We start from the raw sequence: 16,105 nt of genomic DNA, 5'->3' as shown, positions 1-16,105 counted from the left end.
GAAAAATTGTGCCACGTAATTTTGAAAATGAACATTGTTAAAATTTGACTAGCTGTGAAGCAAGTAAGATTCAATTAGTTGAATGAGATTGAAACAAACTGGGTTTATTGATCCTAAATGCATAAACCAGTTTATTGTTCATTTAAAACAAATAGATTTTGTTAATACCATTACATAAATCTCATTTTATTTGACTAGTTTCATTTATGTATGACTAACAAAGAGTTATAATTGTTAACTCAATTAAAAATATAAAAAAGGGCATATGGAAAATCTGATCAGTAAATTACAAAAACTATAAACGTAACTGATACATAAAATAACAAAAAGGTTGCTGGAATAACCAACTTCTGGAACAATCAGTTGTAGACAAAAATCCATTCTGTACAGTAATTTACATGGGTCCGAACTGTTATTATTATTTAATCTTTTTTGTTCTTTTAGAGGTTTATGTTTTCATTCAGTATCCATTTTAAAAACCATTTGAATAATCAGTTATCGCCAGGTGTGGTTCAACCTAGTTATCATTATTTAAAAAAAATATTCAATATCAGTCGACCTCCAGTTTTGATCACTGATTGAATGGTTGAATTAATATTTTAATAAAAAAATAAAAATAAAAAAAAAATAAATCTCACTGTTCGTGAAATACGAAACCCGATTCCACAAAGCCACAAGCTTATTATACATATTTATGATTCTATACCTCTGGCCTTTGGGGGACAGCTAAAGTGTTTTATCAAATTTTTATCCACTTTATTATGAATTCTTCCCCAAAGAGGATCTGCGCTGCAGCAGGTGATGCTGTCAGATTCACTTTAGAGATCTGGAGGAGAGCTCAGTGGCTTTTCAATGGCTCAGTAGGAAAGCAGCTGGTCCAGGAGAGACGCATTCTTCCCTCGGACTGGCTATGAACACAGCCCACCCTAATAGGCTTTTCAACGGCTGACGGTTTAGATATCTGTATCTATTGAGCAGGACGGCAGGAACATTCACATTATATTCACATTTCATTGAACTATAATTCTGCAATTTATGAAGAAAAACTTTTGTGAGTGGTTGCTATGTAGTTGCTAGGGCATTAATGATGTCTTAGAGGATCAGTGAGGTCTTTAGCATGTTACTGGTTGCTAAGGTGTTCTGGATGATTACTAGGATGTAAAACCCATCCTAGGTCTCTAGGAATGGCTCGGCTACCACCTTCGTGTGCATGTGATTTTTTTGCACACCACATGAAAAACGGAATTCCATTCACTATTCACAGAGCTATTACAAGGGCCTTTCGCACCGCATGAACCTTTTCACAGTACCAGAACTAATTGTGGAACTACCCAATTTTGGGCATTTTTGCACCGCATGATCTGGGTGCGATTTTAGTACCGGACTGCCTTTTTCAAGAACCAAATTAGCTCCTACTCCGGAGCAGGGTCTAACCAGCGCAACTGGTACTAACCGTGACGAAAGTAGAAACTGACTGGCCAAACGTGTTCAAAAACATGATTACTGTAAACATTGTGTCAACTTATTCTGCAATTATGATGAACAGCGATAAATATACGGACGCTGAAGTGCAGACACTTGCAGCAAATGTAGCACTTCCGGTTGTTACTGGAGATTCGTAACCCTCCTTTCCGTTCTTTCAATCGCTTTACATAAACATCGACATTCCATGTCCATTATTGTGAAACCCACGAGACACAACAAAAACAAAGCTCCGATCACAGCGTCCTCCATCCTCCTGTTTTTAACGTTGTTCTTCTTTGTTAACGTTGTTGAACACAGCGTACAAATGACATCGCTGTCGACACGTCACGTCCTAGTACACACAGTCGTTGTGAATGCAACCCTTTAAATTATACTGGGAAATAGTTTACGCAAAATCTTCCCAGTACTTTAGTACTGTACATTTAGTTCTGGAAATAAAGCGGTGCGAAAGGCCCTAATGCTTATCGAGAGGTTTACTGACCAGTGGCGGCCCGTCGGGGAGGCAGAGGAGTAGGGCTGGGCGATATGATGATATTATCATATCAAGACATTATGACATCAACATGCATTTATCATTATTACAATCACCGCCAGAATGTCCGACTTCACCATGATGACAAAACGAAATTCTTTCCAACCACAAATTTGATAAAAACAGAGGGGAAATTATTAGCAACACCAAAATATCTGCAAAGCTAATGGTTTCTGTTAGTTTAAGCACAAACTAAGAAAAGTAAAACCAAACTTTGAGACAATAATTAAGGCCAAACTGAACATGATGTGTGTTTATGGTGCATGTCGGCAATATTGTCTCAGCGGGGGCAGGGCGTGGTGGAGGTGGGGCTTAGGTAGACGATATTATGGGATATCATGGTATATTTAAAGGCGATTATCGATGAGATATTTTTAACATATTGCCCAGCCCTACAGTGGAGCCACAGCTTCCCCAAAAGTTTGAGGTGAAAAAGGAAGGATGACAATTTAAATGTTAATAAAATTCACAATTCATTTCAGTTCATGTCTATGTGTTTTATTTGTTAAATTATATAATTTTGCTGTATGCGTGTCGTTTTCTTTAAGTTGTCTGACTAAAAGCAACCAAAAAGCCATTTTAAAGTGGTTAAGCAAATAATAATAATCGGCAGGATCAATACAATTAATGTGCCTCCTCTATTTTAAAACCCACGAGCCGTCACTGTTAATGACTGATGCAAATCTTAAAATGATCATTATATTAGTCTATCACTATTTAATTTCCTTAATATAATATAAAAAAATGCTGACTGAATTACAGGCTACAATCTGCAATCCTTAAAAATGACTTAAGCAATCGACTGATTTGAACAACCAGCTAAAAACATTAAGCCAAGTAAACCAAACAAATCCAGAAGAACTGTAAAAGCACTGCCCACTGAAAACAAATGAAATGAAACCATGGGTGATCCGTTTCTCCACAACTCATGTGTCACGTCTGGATAGACTGATTGTGGATCGCCTCAGGAAACCAAAAATCAATTTAAGCGAGACTGACAGTGTTTACAGGCCCACCTCGAGGCGTTTCTCAAAGCCAACATCCACAGAACAGGAGCTCAGCACTTTTATAGGCCTTATCTTGATATTAAAACACCGACAGGAGTCTGACTGTCAACAAACGGCCCTCAGGGCACCATGGAGAGCAGGGTGTGCCTCCAACTGCCCATATACATTTCACAAAGCAAAGAAACAAAGAGTCAGGTAACAGAATGAGATCTCGTCCATTTGCCACTGCTTTTCCTACAGCTCGGGTTATATTTACCTGGTAGATGCAAACCAGGATTCTGAGGAATTTCTTCTTTTTCACTTACCCAACATGTCTGAGGAGCTTATGGCTCCCTTGGTGGCGATCAATGACGGCATTTTCTCATTAGTGAAAAAGACCGAGCTTTTCAATATCTTTAGCATTCCCCAGGGAGCTTAAGTGACGAAACAGGAGGGCAAGTGAACACAAAAGAGACTAAACTTGAGGTGGAAAGCAGCAGACGCTTTAGTATGCACTTGCTGGCCTGCTGAGCTACACAGCAAGATCAAAACACTTATGAAACGCAGGGTTTTTCCACATAATTAAACCTGAGCTATGTTCGAAATGTAAAATTAGTAAAAAAAATTTTTTGCAAAAAATAATATAAATTAGTATGCATTACGCAATGATTTGCAAATTCAAACAATAGTATACAACACTGTTGCTACATGACCTTAATTACAGTGTCCACTGCTAATGCAAATAAAATGAAATTAATAACGCAGATGAAATGGAATCAAATCCAATAAAACTAAATACAATGCAATGTAATGAAATGCAATACATTTAAAAAATGCAATGCAATTAAATGCATCAAAATGCAATGAAATGAAAAGCTTTTCAATGCAATAAAATAAAATTAAATAAACATTAGAAAGCAAACAGTGACTTACCGAGACCTCAAAGACTTCCTGAGTGCCATCCAACATATGGACCCGGACGGCGACCTGTCGGCCGGGGGGCATGGTGGGAGGCCGCTGGCCGGGCTCCAGCGTGCTGATGCCCATGCTCTCGGGGGCCCCCAGCCTCTGTCCTGCCACCGAGGGCCGCTCCTCTGGCTCCACCATACTGCTCAAACCCACCTAACAACAAAAAACATTTAAATGTTTATATGAGGGCCAAATATTTTGCAAACACTTGAAATTGAATAATTCACCCCTAAACACATTGTGGCTGACTCCATACCATGGTATAACTACAGTACTTTTCTATTAAGCTGGTCTAGTGATCGCACTAAATCGCAAACATAGTTTTCCTTTTTTGCAGCTGGAATTTCAACGTCACACGCTGCCCTGGAAAATGCCAAGGAGCACACAGTGATTTATGATTCCTGCAGTCAACATCTTGTGCAGCTATAGCAGTTTCTCACACACGTCTTGATTTTAACTCGTGTTCCACCTGACTGCTAAATATCCCAATAAACACAACTGTTAGTTATGACACTTAAAAAAAAAACAACGTTTTTTCAACCTCGTTCAACCTAGCTAAAAAAAGAAAAGCTCTGAGAAATTAAACTCTGTCCAAATGCAATGTAATAATAACATAAAATACATGAAATTCAAAGCAATGCAACAAAATTTAGCTCAGTGTAAAGAAATAAAATGTAATGCAATTCAATTGGATGTAATTCAATGTCACAAAGTGCATGCAATTCAATTTAATGCAGTGCAATTGTATAATGTTGTATAAATTTCACAACATATTTTAACAGCTTCTTACGTTTATATTTTCACTAAATATGAAGGATGCACTAATGAAAAATTTATTTCTTCCCTTTAGAATGCAATTGTAGCCATAAATCATTAGGAAGGGTTTACAGGCATTAAATCCAGGGATTTCTAACCCTAAAGAACCAGATCGCACACTGTACCTCGAAAATGATGACTGGATTATAAGCTTGCGTGGTTGAAAAAAAAAAAAAAAAAAAAACATTTTAGCCTTTTACTTTTAAAGCACATTATGAAACTGACAAATTCATTAAAGATGTCAAAATTCCTTCAACTAAGATACTAAAAAACACCTTTTACTACTGGAGCTGTGCACATACTAACCCATCTTTCTAAGGAAGTGAGACTTAATGAAATGCTGATTTGCCCACTTACATCTAAACAGTCTTACAGACATCCTCCAAAATATTCAGAGCCTTTTAAGATGCAGTCAGGGAAGGAAAAATGCATAATGTCTTGAATGTTTGAAGGATCTAAATTATACAGAACGCTTCGGAATTATAGTCGTCTGTAAAGTAAACAGCACAAAATAAGTCCCACTTCTATTTGGAGCAAGCAGAGTTCTGCCTTCTCTAGTAGGAACCGGCCCGGAGTGCTCTTTACAGAACATGCTGAATACACATACACACTTCACAAGAACTCACAGCTGGATTCGAAGAAGTTTGCAAGGATTGAGAAATTAAATGTTCTTTAGTCATTTAAAGATTTTTTTAAATTATATAAATGCTTATTTGCTTAATTCTGATGGCAAACGAGAAAGTTTTATCATGTTTGCCTTTCTATTACTAACATTAAAAAAAGCAATCATCATAATACTTTTTATATACATTAATTGCTTTGTTTATATCATTCTATCTGATTATTAGACAGAACTGTTAATGACGACAGCAAGCAAGAGGGAGAATGTGAGCACTGTGTGTTCAGGCACTGCTGCCGTTCTCAGCGCAGTCAAAAATAAAAGTCCTCGAACACATCAAAAAACCTATCGGCCTATGCCAATATTTGAAAAATGCGAAGTATCGGCAGATATATCGGCCTTGGCAATTTTATCAGTCGACCACTAATATATATATAAATTTTATATAAAAAATTTTTTTTCTAATTTTATATAAAAACATTTTTTTAAATAAATATATATATATATATTTTTTTTATTTATTTATTTATTTAAAAAAAGTTTTTTATATAAAATTATACAGTTGATAACAAATAACTGAAAATGTTTTTTTTTATTTATTTATTTTTTTTTTTTTTAAATATGAATTGATTAACTGAACAAACAAACAACAGATTAATCAGCAATTAAAATAGTGGTTCATGTTCATGCCCCCAGTCTAGAACACTCCGCCTGTCCGTTTTCACTCCTTTTAACTTCTCTGTTTTTATTGGCAAAATCACAAAGCAAGCAAGCAGCTGGCTATATTGTGTCTAAAATGTCAGTTACTTGATATAACCATCTTGTTTATTGAACTACTGTACAAAAACAATACCACTGTTTATTCAGTGTGACAAGCCTTATGCTTGGGTGATAAATATCATGTATTTACCAGCCTGGTCTCTAGATATTGACCAATGAAAAAAACCCTCAAACAAACGATTAAAACACATGTAGCTGCATGGAATGAAGTTACTATGGGAAGCACAGATGGAAAATGGGCCAAACTTCACCACTGAACCTGTTGATATCTGAGGAAACACACACACACACACAATTCACTAGATAATCAAACGTAAAAAAGGGTGCATTTATATGAAAGAGAGATCAATTATCTGCTTGTAGCACTGAAAACCTTCTATGACGGTTTAAAGTGGTTTCCAAGGAGAGAAAATTTGTAATTCTTCAATAGGAACCTAAATCATTACAAATATGTACAGAGGTGTTTCGCGGTATTTACTCAACACAAACACTGTCACAAGGATGTACATACAGGAAACAAACATGATGTGAAAACAACACTTGCAGCACAAAGTAACGGACTGTGATTTCATTCTGCACACAGAACCTACAAATGAAATACCAGACACATAGAAAAAAAATGATATAGCATTTACTTGCAAGAACATTTCACAAATAATTACAAAGAAACCGCACGTTATATTGAAATGAAATTGAAATATTGAAGTAGATAGACTACAGTACTCTTTGTAGCAAAGCAAAATGCAATGCAATGCAATAAAGTAAAATAAAATAATGCAAAGCAGTAAAATGAAACGCAGTGCAATAAAATAAATAAAAAAACAAGTCTGTTACAAAACAAACACACTAAAAATAGTTGTATTTACTCATAATATTAATTACAAAGAAACCATACAAAACCGTACAAAACATAGAATTAAGTAGAAAAACTGAAACCGAATCAAATATGCTCCAATAATCATTTTCATATTTACATTACCATTTTATTTGTTTATTTATTTATTTATTTTGCAGTGTAACTAAGCCCCTATAAAAAAAAATGACAAAGACTGCCTGAACTTACTAATACTCAGTGATTCAATTACTTGAAGAACACTAAACAAGAGCAATGATAAACAAACACATTCCAGCACTGATTGAATCTTAGATTACATTCAAAGATCCTCTTAAATTATCCTCTTAGATCCAGACGCTGAGCTCTCATCTGATTCCCAAAGAATCACATTCCTCACCCGGCAAGATGTGTGATAGAGAGACGAGTCTCAGCAGGTTAAAAAGCATGAGGGGTTTTCTGCATCTACACCATTGGAAAACCCCTCCAACTCAACCTTCACTAACCACCCCATCCCAAAGACCACCCATTACTGATCCTGTTGAGTTTGGGGAGTCTATCCTGTGGCATTATGATAACAGTAGATCCAGTAGATGAGATGTTAATGGAGTTAGAGCTAATCAATAGAGCTTAGCAGACGTTTACAAAGCTTTGTTCAAGGGAACGCAAGATGTTCACTGTACACACCTATTATCATCCCTGTTTTGATGTCAGCCAATCGGTTTGAGCGAATGCAGACAACGTGATGAATATTCATGTATCCAGGAACCCTTAGTATGTTTTAGTAGAAAGCGTAGTATTATACACACACACACACACACACACACACACATATATATATGCATACATATACATTTATACACATACATATACATATATATATATACACATATATATATATAAAATCCAATGACAAGTCTTTCAGATTTTTTTTTTTAATTAAACCAATTCTGTTAAGCAGTCAAGAGGTCATAGTTATTGGTCAATTAAAACGGTCAGATTTTAGCAGATTTAATTGCCTTTCCAAAATGATAAATTGTTCACTAACAGTTTTGTTAATCTGTAATGCAGTAGTGTTACCAAGTGTTACATCTCAAAACAAATATCGCTTGATTTGGCTAAATAAACATATCAGAAATTCAACCAAACAGGGATAGTTAGCAGCTGTCAAATAATTCTCTTCAAAAAAAGCGACAAATTTATCGGCATTCGCAAATATATCGGTTTCTGTAAAACTTCTAACCAGGTATTGGTAATAATGACTGACAAATGCAAAAGAGGCTTAAAAAGAAAGAAACAGAACAAGATTAATAGACAAAAAAAAAAAAAACGGAGAAGAGAGTGAACGGGACAGAGAAAGTCCAACAGGCTCCCATGAAGTCTTCAGGGGCCGGTTCACAAGCACAAACACTGCAATAAAGAGGCCCATTCTTTCCTGTCCCGGGCTGAAGTTACTGGCTACACACATTTAAACTGAATGAGTAATTGAGAAGCAGCTCCTCTGGGACCTTTAATTCCTTTCGGCTGGCAGTTTCATTACCCACCCAAAACCCACTTGTTCAGGACAGAGTCTTCAGAGTCTAATTTATGCATTGACCAATGAACGTCTGCAGCTCTATTATCAAACCCTCACTGTATCTGTTAATTACACAAAGGCCAGTTAACAAGAACAATGCAAATACAAACGGCAGACTTCTAAAGAACTGGATTTCCATTCAAACAAGAGCCAGTAAAACCCACTTACAGAAACATGATGACAAATGCACATTAATCATCTTTAATCTTCCTAATGCTCTCTTTAGTTCAGTCGTTTTTAACAGGCCATATGCAGAAATCAAAGGAAAAAGCAAATAAACCTCACCGTTGTTGGGTAAAGCTGACATTTTAACCCTGCACTGATCTGGTTCATGGTTTGAAACCTGCATTTCAAAAGCTCCACTGGTTACTGGTTCAACAGGTTGACCAACCTTCTTTTGCAGGAAGATTAAACAAGACTTTCTCACACTCCAGCTTCTGCTAATATCATCTCAGAGGAGCTTCATTTGTGTTTACTTAGAACTCAGAAATCTTCCCCAAAGGAGATCTGACAAACATAAAGTCAAAGGATCACATTCCCATAACCGCACATAGATCAGATCAGCATCTAATCTCATTTCAGATGCACAGAGCTGTGCAAGCAGTGAAACAACACATGACCCTGGACGTGAATTGTCACCTGAAAGCTGAATAAATATGCTTTCCATTGATGTATGGTTTATTAGGATCGGACAATATTTGGCCGAGATACAACTATTTGAAAATCTGGAATCTGAGGGTGCAAAAAAAAAAAAAAATCTAAATATTGCGAAAATCACCTTTAAATGAATTCCAAATTAATTCTTAGCAATGCATATTACTAATCAAAAATTAAGTTTTGATATATTTAAGGTAGGAGATTTACGAAATATCATCATGAAACGTTAATGATTTTTTGGCATAAAAGGAAAAATCGATCATTTGTTTTTTCTATCAAATCTATCAATGTTTTTTTGGCTATTGCTTAAAGGGGGGGGGTGAAATGCTCATTTTCACTCAATATTCTGTTAATCTTGAGCACCTATAGAGTAGTACTGCATCCTTCATAACTCCAAAAAGTCTTTAGTCTTTTAAGAATCACGAGCGCGCGTAAGCTTTTGCGTTGAGAGCTGGAAGCTGTGACATTACCGTGAAGAAAAAAAACATCATCCAAAACAAACCATGGCTAACAGTCAGATTCAGCGTATATTTATAATCCAGAATCAGATCCAGAGGCTGAAACTGAACGAGAGCAGCAGCAGCGACTACAGCAGGACGTCTCTATATGGTATGTGATGTGTTGATGTGCTTACGCGCCGATAGCTAAGTTAACAACACAGAGATATTTGAAGCAGTTTTACTCACCACCTGCGGTTCCAACACACGATCGTGACCCTTTTTCGCTGGGACTGCATTATCCTTAAGAAATAAACGATGTGCAAATCCGGCGTCAAACTGGGCCTTGTTTGTAAAACAAGCATCTTGGAAATGCAGGGAACAAACACAAACACTTGCACAACTCCGTTGATGCTCTGTAAAAATAAACTCCATCCACTGGTCCCTTAATGCTTTTATTTTTATTTTTTTTGGTAATCTGTGCAGGGTTGTCTTACAATGGCAACCAAAAACACACTTCTTTTGTGACATTTCGGTCTCTCGCTCTGATCAGTGAATGTCTCTGCTCTCAGTGCTCTGCTATACGGGAGCGCGCGCTCTTCCGGCAGACGTGCCCTCAGGACCCATATAAGGAAATTCCGCTCCATCTAACGTCACACAGAGCCATACTCTAAAAAAAACTTTCTGAAACTTGTGACAAACCGGAAGGAGTATTTTTGGAACAAAAATACTCCTTCAAACGTACAACTTAATTTTTGAAACTTTGTCCATGTTTAGCATGGGAATCCAACTCTTTAACAGTGTAAAAAACTCAGTATGCATGAAATATCATTTCACCCCCCCCCCCTTTTAAATACCCCAGCGACTTAAGACTGGTTCTGTGGTCCAGGGTTACATACCAAGAAAAAATTACTCGTATTACAAATGTCGCTCAAAGGTTGCAAAGGAATCTGAGGGTATGTTTACCCAACAATGATTGTGCTAAAAACAAGGAATTATTTTGAATAAAATATATCAACAAACGTTACAATTAGACCCGTTAGCAATATGATAATGATCACTGTTAAGAGGAAAGAAGGATGCGGACCCTGTGAAGGTGCATCTATGAACATATCGCTAGGTGCTGGTCACACAGAATGTTCTTTTGCATCGACGAAGATGTGAAGCAGACAGAGGAATGGAAAACATGCTAGGTTATAAGACACAAGTTAAACTTCTTTAATATGTTGCTATGTGGATGCTAAATCATTCGGAGTGTCCTGGTATGTTAATATGTGGTTCCTAAGACATTCAGAGTGGGTTTTAAGCTGTTGCCGTGGAGTTGATAAGGTATTCTGAGATATTGTTGCTAAGATGTTGATATGTGGATTAGTGTTGATACATGCTCTAGTCATATCGCCCTATCATCGTCAGCCGGTGAGATCGCCGATATATGAAATTATTGTGCTAATTTATTTAATTATTTACTTCGTTTTATAGCCAGAGTGTGAACCAACTCCAGGACAAGGCAAAAAACAGCCTGTTAGTGTAATCTATCAACTAGCCTACACATTACATTATATATTTTTTGTAAAGTAGCATATGGATGTCATGTCATAAAATATATTATTTATATGACTGAATATGTATTTATTAACATGGGGCTGCTCGGTTATGGCAAAAATCGTACTCCCGATTATTTTGGTCAATATTGTAATCACGATTATGAGAGGGCCATATGACCAAAACTTTATATGAGTGATTTATTTAAAGATCAAAGATCGCATATGTATTTCCTGTAAATAAGGTTGCAATGACATGTAGAGACCAAGCAGAATTACGAACCAACAAACAAAAAGTCCTCAGAATTATTGAAAATAATTAAACTGTCCGTAACAAAAAGGCAAAAGGACAAATACAGTAGAATAAAAAGATACAAATGAAACAAACAGTGTTTTAATGTTTATTTTATGCAAGTCTCAAGCAGTTTACAGCCTACTTCAGAAATTAATAATGAAATGTAAAATAAAACGGCATAGTCTTCACTGTAAGAATTACAGTGTTAAGGTGTTCTGATTGACATGATCCCTACAAAGTGTTCATTGCTCCCTACTCCCTGAGCAGTGGAAATCTGTTGTAGTTTACTAGAGCTGGGTAAAAAAAATTGATTTTTCAATAAATCGTTTTTAAAATGTGGTCGATTCAAAATCGATTCTCAAAGGCCATGAATCTATTTTTTTCCATATTTATTTCTGCAGACATTGAACATAAGATTACATTAATCCAATTACAGATCTTCTACACTAGAGGTCACCCTCTTATGTGCCTTGTGCGACGTTACCAACGAACCTGTCATTCATTCATTCAGTGCTTAAAGCAGTGGTTCTCAACCCGCGGCCCGTCACAAATTCAAATGCGGTTGAAAATTATTTATTTTCATGAATCTATTTTGTAAGAATACAAATATAGTGAAACATGAATAAACTGGTGCACATTGGACAGAGGTTTTATTTTCAGGATATTGTTTTTGCTGCTAAATTATACAGTCAGCTAGTTTAATTTAATTTCTATTCAAATGTAGTTTTTCTCTGTAATGAGGAAGTATTTAGTGAATTGCGTTTAACAAAGGGTAAAAAAAAAAAAAAAGAGTGACCACTAGTTCCACAAACACAGTATTGATATTCTGTAGTGGTGTAGAAAAAATGTAAAAATAGTGCAGGTGTTGGATCAGTATTGGCCGATTCTTCACATTTGGAATACTCTATAATCTTACACTGCAAAATAATAACTCAAAAAAGATTCAAAGATAACATTATAATTATTTACTGAACCCTTAAATTAATCACAATTATATAATGAAAGGCATTAAAAAAATAGACAATTAATCGTGATAATTGGCATAATCTTCAATCGCCAAAGCCCTAAAACAGACAATAACACAATAACCGTGACTATTTTAAGACAATTAATCGTCTGGCAAAATTCTTAATTGTGATAGCCCTAACATCTGCACAACAAAAATCCAGTGAAACAGCAATGACTCTGAACTCTGATGATCTGAAACCTCTGATTTGTCATAAGTTCAACAGTATTGTGTGCGATTAGTTCTAACACTGTAAAAATGCAGGGAAATAAATATGATGGAACAAATAAGCCCTAATACATACAGGCCACAAACTGGAATGTTTCACAAAGTAGGAAGCCTGTGAACAATGAGGGAAGGTCACGCAAAGATAAACAACTCATCTGAGAGAAGAAACAGGAAGTACTTCTGGAGCAAAATCACTAGTCAATGAGAAGCCAAGAGAGGCTCATTTCAAAGGACATGCATGGTAAAACGGGGCAGTTTTATGCCTTCCCAAAGTGTTACTTTATTTAAACTCTCTCATGCAAACATCTTTCTTTTTCCATCTTATTCAAACACCCCCCCCCCCACACACACACACACACACCCACACCTTGGCTAGTTAACCTACATTTCAACTTGTTTGCCTGAAAGTTCCCAGAGTTCCTTGAGGCGCACGCACGGCATGAAACCGGTTTCCTCTGTGATCCCAGAGCGAGACAGACTCAAAGTACACACCTGAACGCATGGATCAACACCGCAGGCCCAGAGGTTGATGGGAAGGAAACGCAACAAAGCATACTTACAGGACATGACTTGCTTTGTAAACATTAAACCCAAAAATTACAACACTCATCATAATGTCTAAATTCTAGTGTTTGCAAGCACAATCAATACTGTAAATTAGTGCTGTGATCAGCACGCTAAATAGAAGTATTAAATACTAAGTACAGACTTCAGAGTTATTCCTCAAATGAGAAAAAAACGTATTAAAATGTTTGACTAACCGAATCCCCCAAAATACTCTGGGAAACATACTAAAAAACAATCAAAACACCGGAAGTACCATCACGTTTAAGTCATTGGGTTTAGTTATCAAGTTCACTGATGGAGATTCTTAACATGTCAAATATTCTGAAGGCTTTTTACTAATTTTGGAGGAGACGGTAATTTTTATAAATAATAAATGTCTTTAATTTAATTACGGCATTAAACACGGTTTACAAATCTGAAGATGGAAAATATGAAGCAAAAACAGGATATTTTGTCAGGATATTTTAGCAGAAATGGTGATTACCGTGGTCAGTCTGCTAAAAGAGTGGAAATCTGTGCTTACAGTGGGCCAGCGGATGTAGGTTAGTCGAGTAATCCCTGAGGTTCAGATGTTAGTAGGTTAAGCTGCATTGACTGTGTGTGTGTGTGTGTGTGTGTGTGTGTGTTAGCCGAATCAAGAATTCATGTGACAGGGAAAGTCCATAATGTCCTGCACACCCACTGTAAATACAGCATCACGTGAAAATTAATGCAATTAAGAAAAAAGGTCAATGTTGGTGCTTCATCTAGTTCTGGGACCTGATAAATACATCAATATGCTGCATTGCATTAGTTAAAAGCAGGCTGAAGGAAACGCAATGTGACCCTTACACAACTGTCCTGTGGTAACACCATAGTAAAATACCATGGTAGTGTAAGGTATTTTCAAGAAAATAAGCATTAAAAACCACTGTATTACTAAGGTGCCACAATTACAACAAGGTTTACTATGTTTTTGGACATAAGCCAAAGCATTCTTCGAAGTACCTTGGGGTGCCATTTAAATAAACCCCCATCACTGTAACATGCTGCTCTCGCGCCACTTCTGCAGGATCCAACAAAACGTGCTTTTACCACAGTATTTGTGTTAAATGTAAAAGTACAGAGGAGTTGTACAGAAAAGCGTTATTGTACGTTTGGATGTTTAGATGTGAGGAGTGGAAACATGGGAAATGACGCGTGGCAGCAGCGGCGGCTCGAGAGATTTAATCACGTAACCATGGAAACCCCTACAATTGATCAGCGTGTCTAGCGATCGCGCGATTAATAGTAACTCTCATTCGCTGCCGGTTTATTGCGCGAGCCAATAAAACAACCCAGAATCTTACCTTTACTGCTGAATTAAAACTCCTTGTGACTGGGTAGCTCCGCAACGGTGTTGTTAAATGATATCTCGCGAAAACAAAGCGCGATGCAGCGGTTAAAGTCGCGATGAGTCGGTTTTGTCGGTGGTTATTCGCGGGGAGCGCTTCAATCCACCGTCTTCCCGGACGCCATGACTGAACGACGCCGACGGACGAATCCCAAACTGATTTCATACAATAAAACACCGCCTCCAGCCTCCAGCACCCGCACTACAGCCTCATAAAAGCTGATGAGAGCAGCGACACCTGGCGGTGGATTCAAACTTCACCGGCTCAACAAATCTTGAAGCAGCCTCCTGGAATCTCTTCGACCAAAGTACAAAAATATACCATGTTTCAGGGCATCATGTGTTCTTGGAAGAGCTTTGGAGTGTGCCACATTATTACCATCTGACACCATTATGTTCCTTTGTACTGCCGTACGTTTTGCAAGGCTTGGCCAATATTTGCAAATGAGGCCACTGGATAAAATAACGTATAAAGGATCGATTTACCATGATAAAACCAGTACATTTATACATCCCAATGACTGTAGGACATGACATTCAAATAAAATCTTCCAGGGTCCTCTTTCAGTGTATTTATCCAATCTTATAAAGACATGTGATGAGCAACTGCGCCACCAAGCTGCGATTAATAGCTTACGGTTGAATCTTTTTATTACTAAGTGAATGCAAAAATAAATAATTAATTAGACATTTATTAAGCAAATTATTAGTGCTAGTTTGATTGGCATAGATTAAAGCTTGATCTAGCTCAGGCCTGATTTGATTACTATAACATTATAAGGTGTTTTAAGAGAGCTAGTAGTTCATTTAGAATCTTGTGCACGTTTTTTTCGAACAGAACACATTTAAACACTGTCATCAAGTAAAAATGTAATTTATGTCTCATTGATATTGATTTCCAGGGTTTCTGAAGGTGAATTTAAAACGTTTCAAGACAAAGACAATTTTAAGGAATAAACTGAATGGAACACAATATGGTCTCTAAACGCATGTTGTGTTAGCAAAGCTTCAAAGTCTGAAAATACAACTTCCAGCAGTTCACCATATATATATATATATATATATATATATATATAAGCTGTACCTTCTAAATATGCTGCAAAAATTGATGATCTTCCTCTATTTTTGTCGTTTTCCAACGTAAACAGACAAATATTCTTAAACCAAGATATATTTACTTGAGTAGCAAAACAACGTCTTTTTAAAACTGCAATACAAAACAAACATACAGAAGAAGATTTCCTATAACTGCCATGATTTGAATTTAAGATTTAATACTTAAAACTAAAGCTTTAACTTGATAAAACTTGAAATAAGATCTGCAGAAACCATGTTTATATGCACTTTCGTTTTGACAAGTACATTTCAGAGATACACCAAGTCTTTTACTATAACCTCCTAATCACT

The 16,105-nt window shown here is 36.5% G+C and overlaps 1 protein-coding gene across 3 annotated transcripts in view; it reads right to left on the bottom strand.

Annotated features, from left to right (window-relative positions):
• The window catches only part of LOC113100298 (FERM, ARHGEF and pleckstrin domain-containing protein 1-like), an 83,622-nt gene extending 68,529 nt beyond the window's left edge, over positions 1 to 15,093 (bottom strand). Inside the window, exons 1-2 of one of the 3 annotated variants that reach the window (XM_026265191.1) lie at positions 14,655 to 15,093; positions 3,937 to 4,125 (exon numbers count right to left, since the gene is read on the bottom strand). In XM_026265191.1, the coding sequence (XP_026120976.1) occupies positions 3,937 to 4,125; positions 14,655 to 14,864 (399 nt within the window). In that variant the 5' untranslated portion in view covers positions 14,865 to 15,093. The remainder of the gene's footprint in view (positions 1 to 3,936; positions 4,126 to 14,654) is intronic. The other 2 variants (XM_026265207.1, XM_026265122.1) reach the window with 2 other exon arrangements.
• Between the last annotated feature and the right edge of the window lie 1,012 nt (positions 15,094 to 16,105).

This window comes from Carassius auratus, chromosome 1, assembly GCF_003368295.1.
Source record: "Carassius auratus strain Wakin chromosome 1, ASM336829v1, whole genome shotgun sequence".
NCBI classification, from domain to species: Eukaryota; Metazoa; Chordata; class Actinopteri; order Cypriniformes; family Cyprinidae; genus Carassius; species Carassius auratus.
This window is presented reverse-complemented; position numbering and strand designations above follow the sequence as displayed.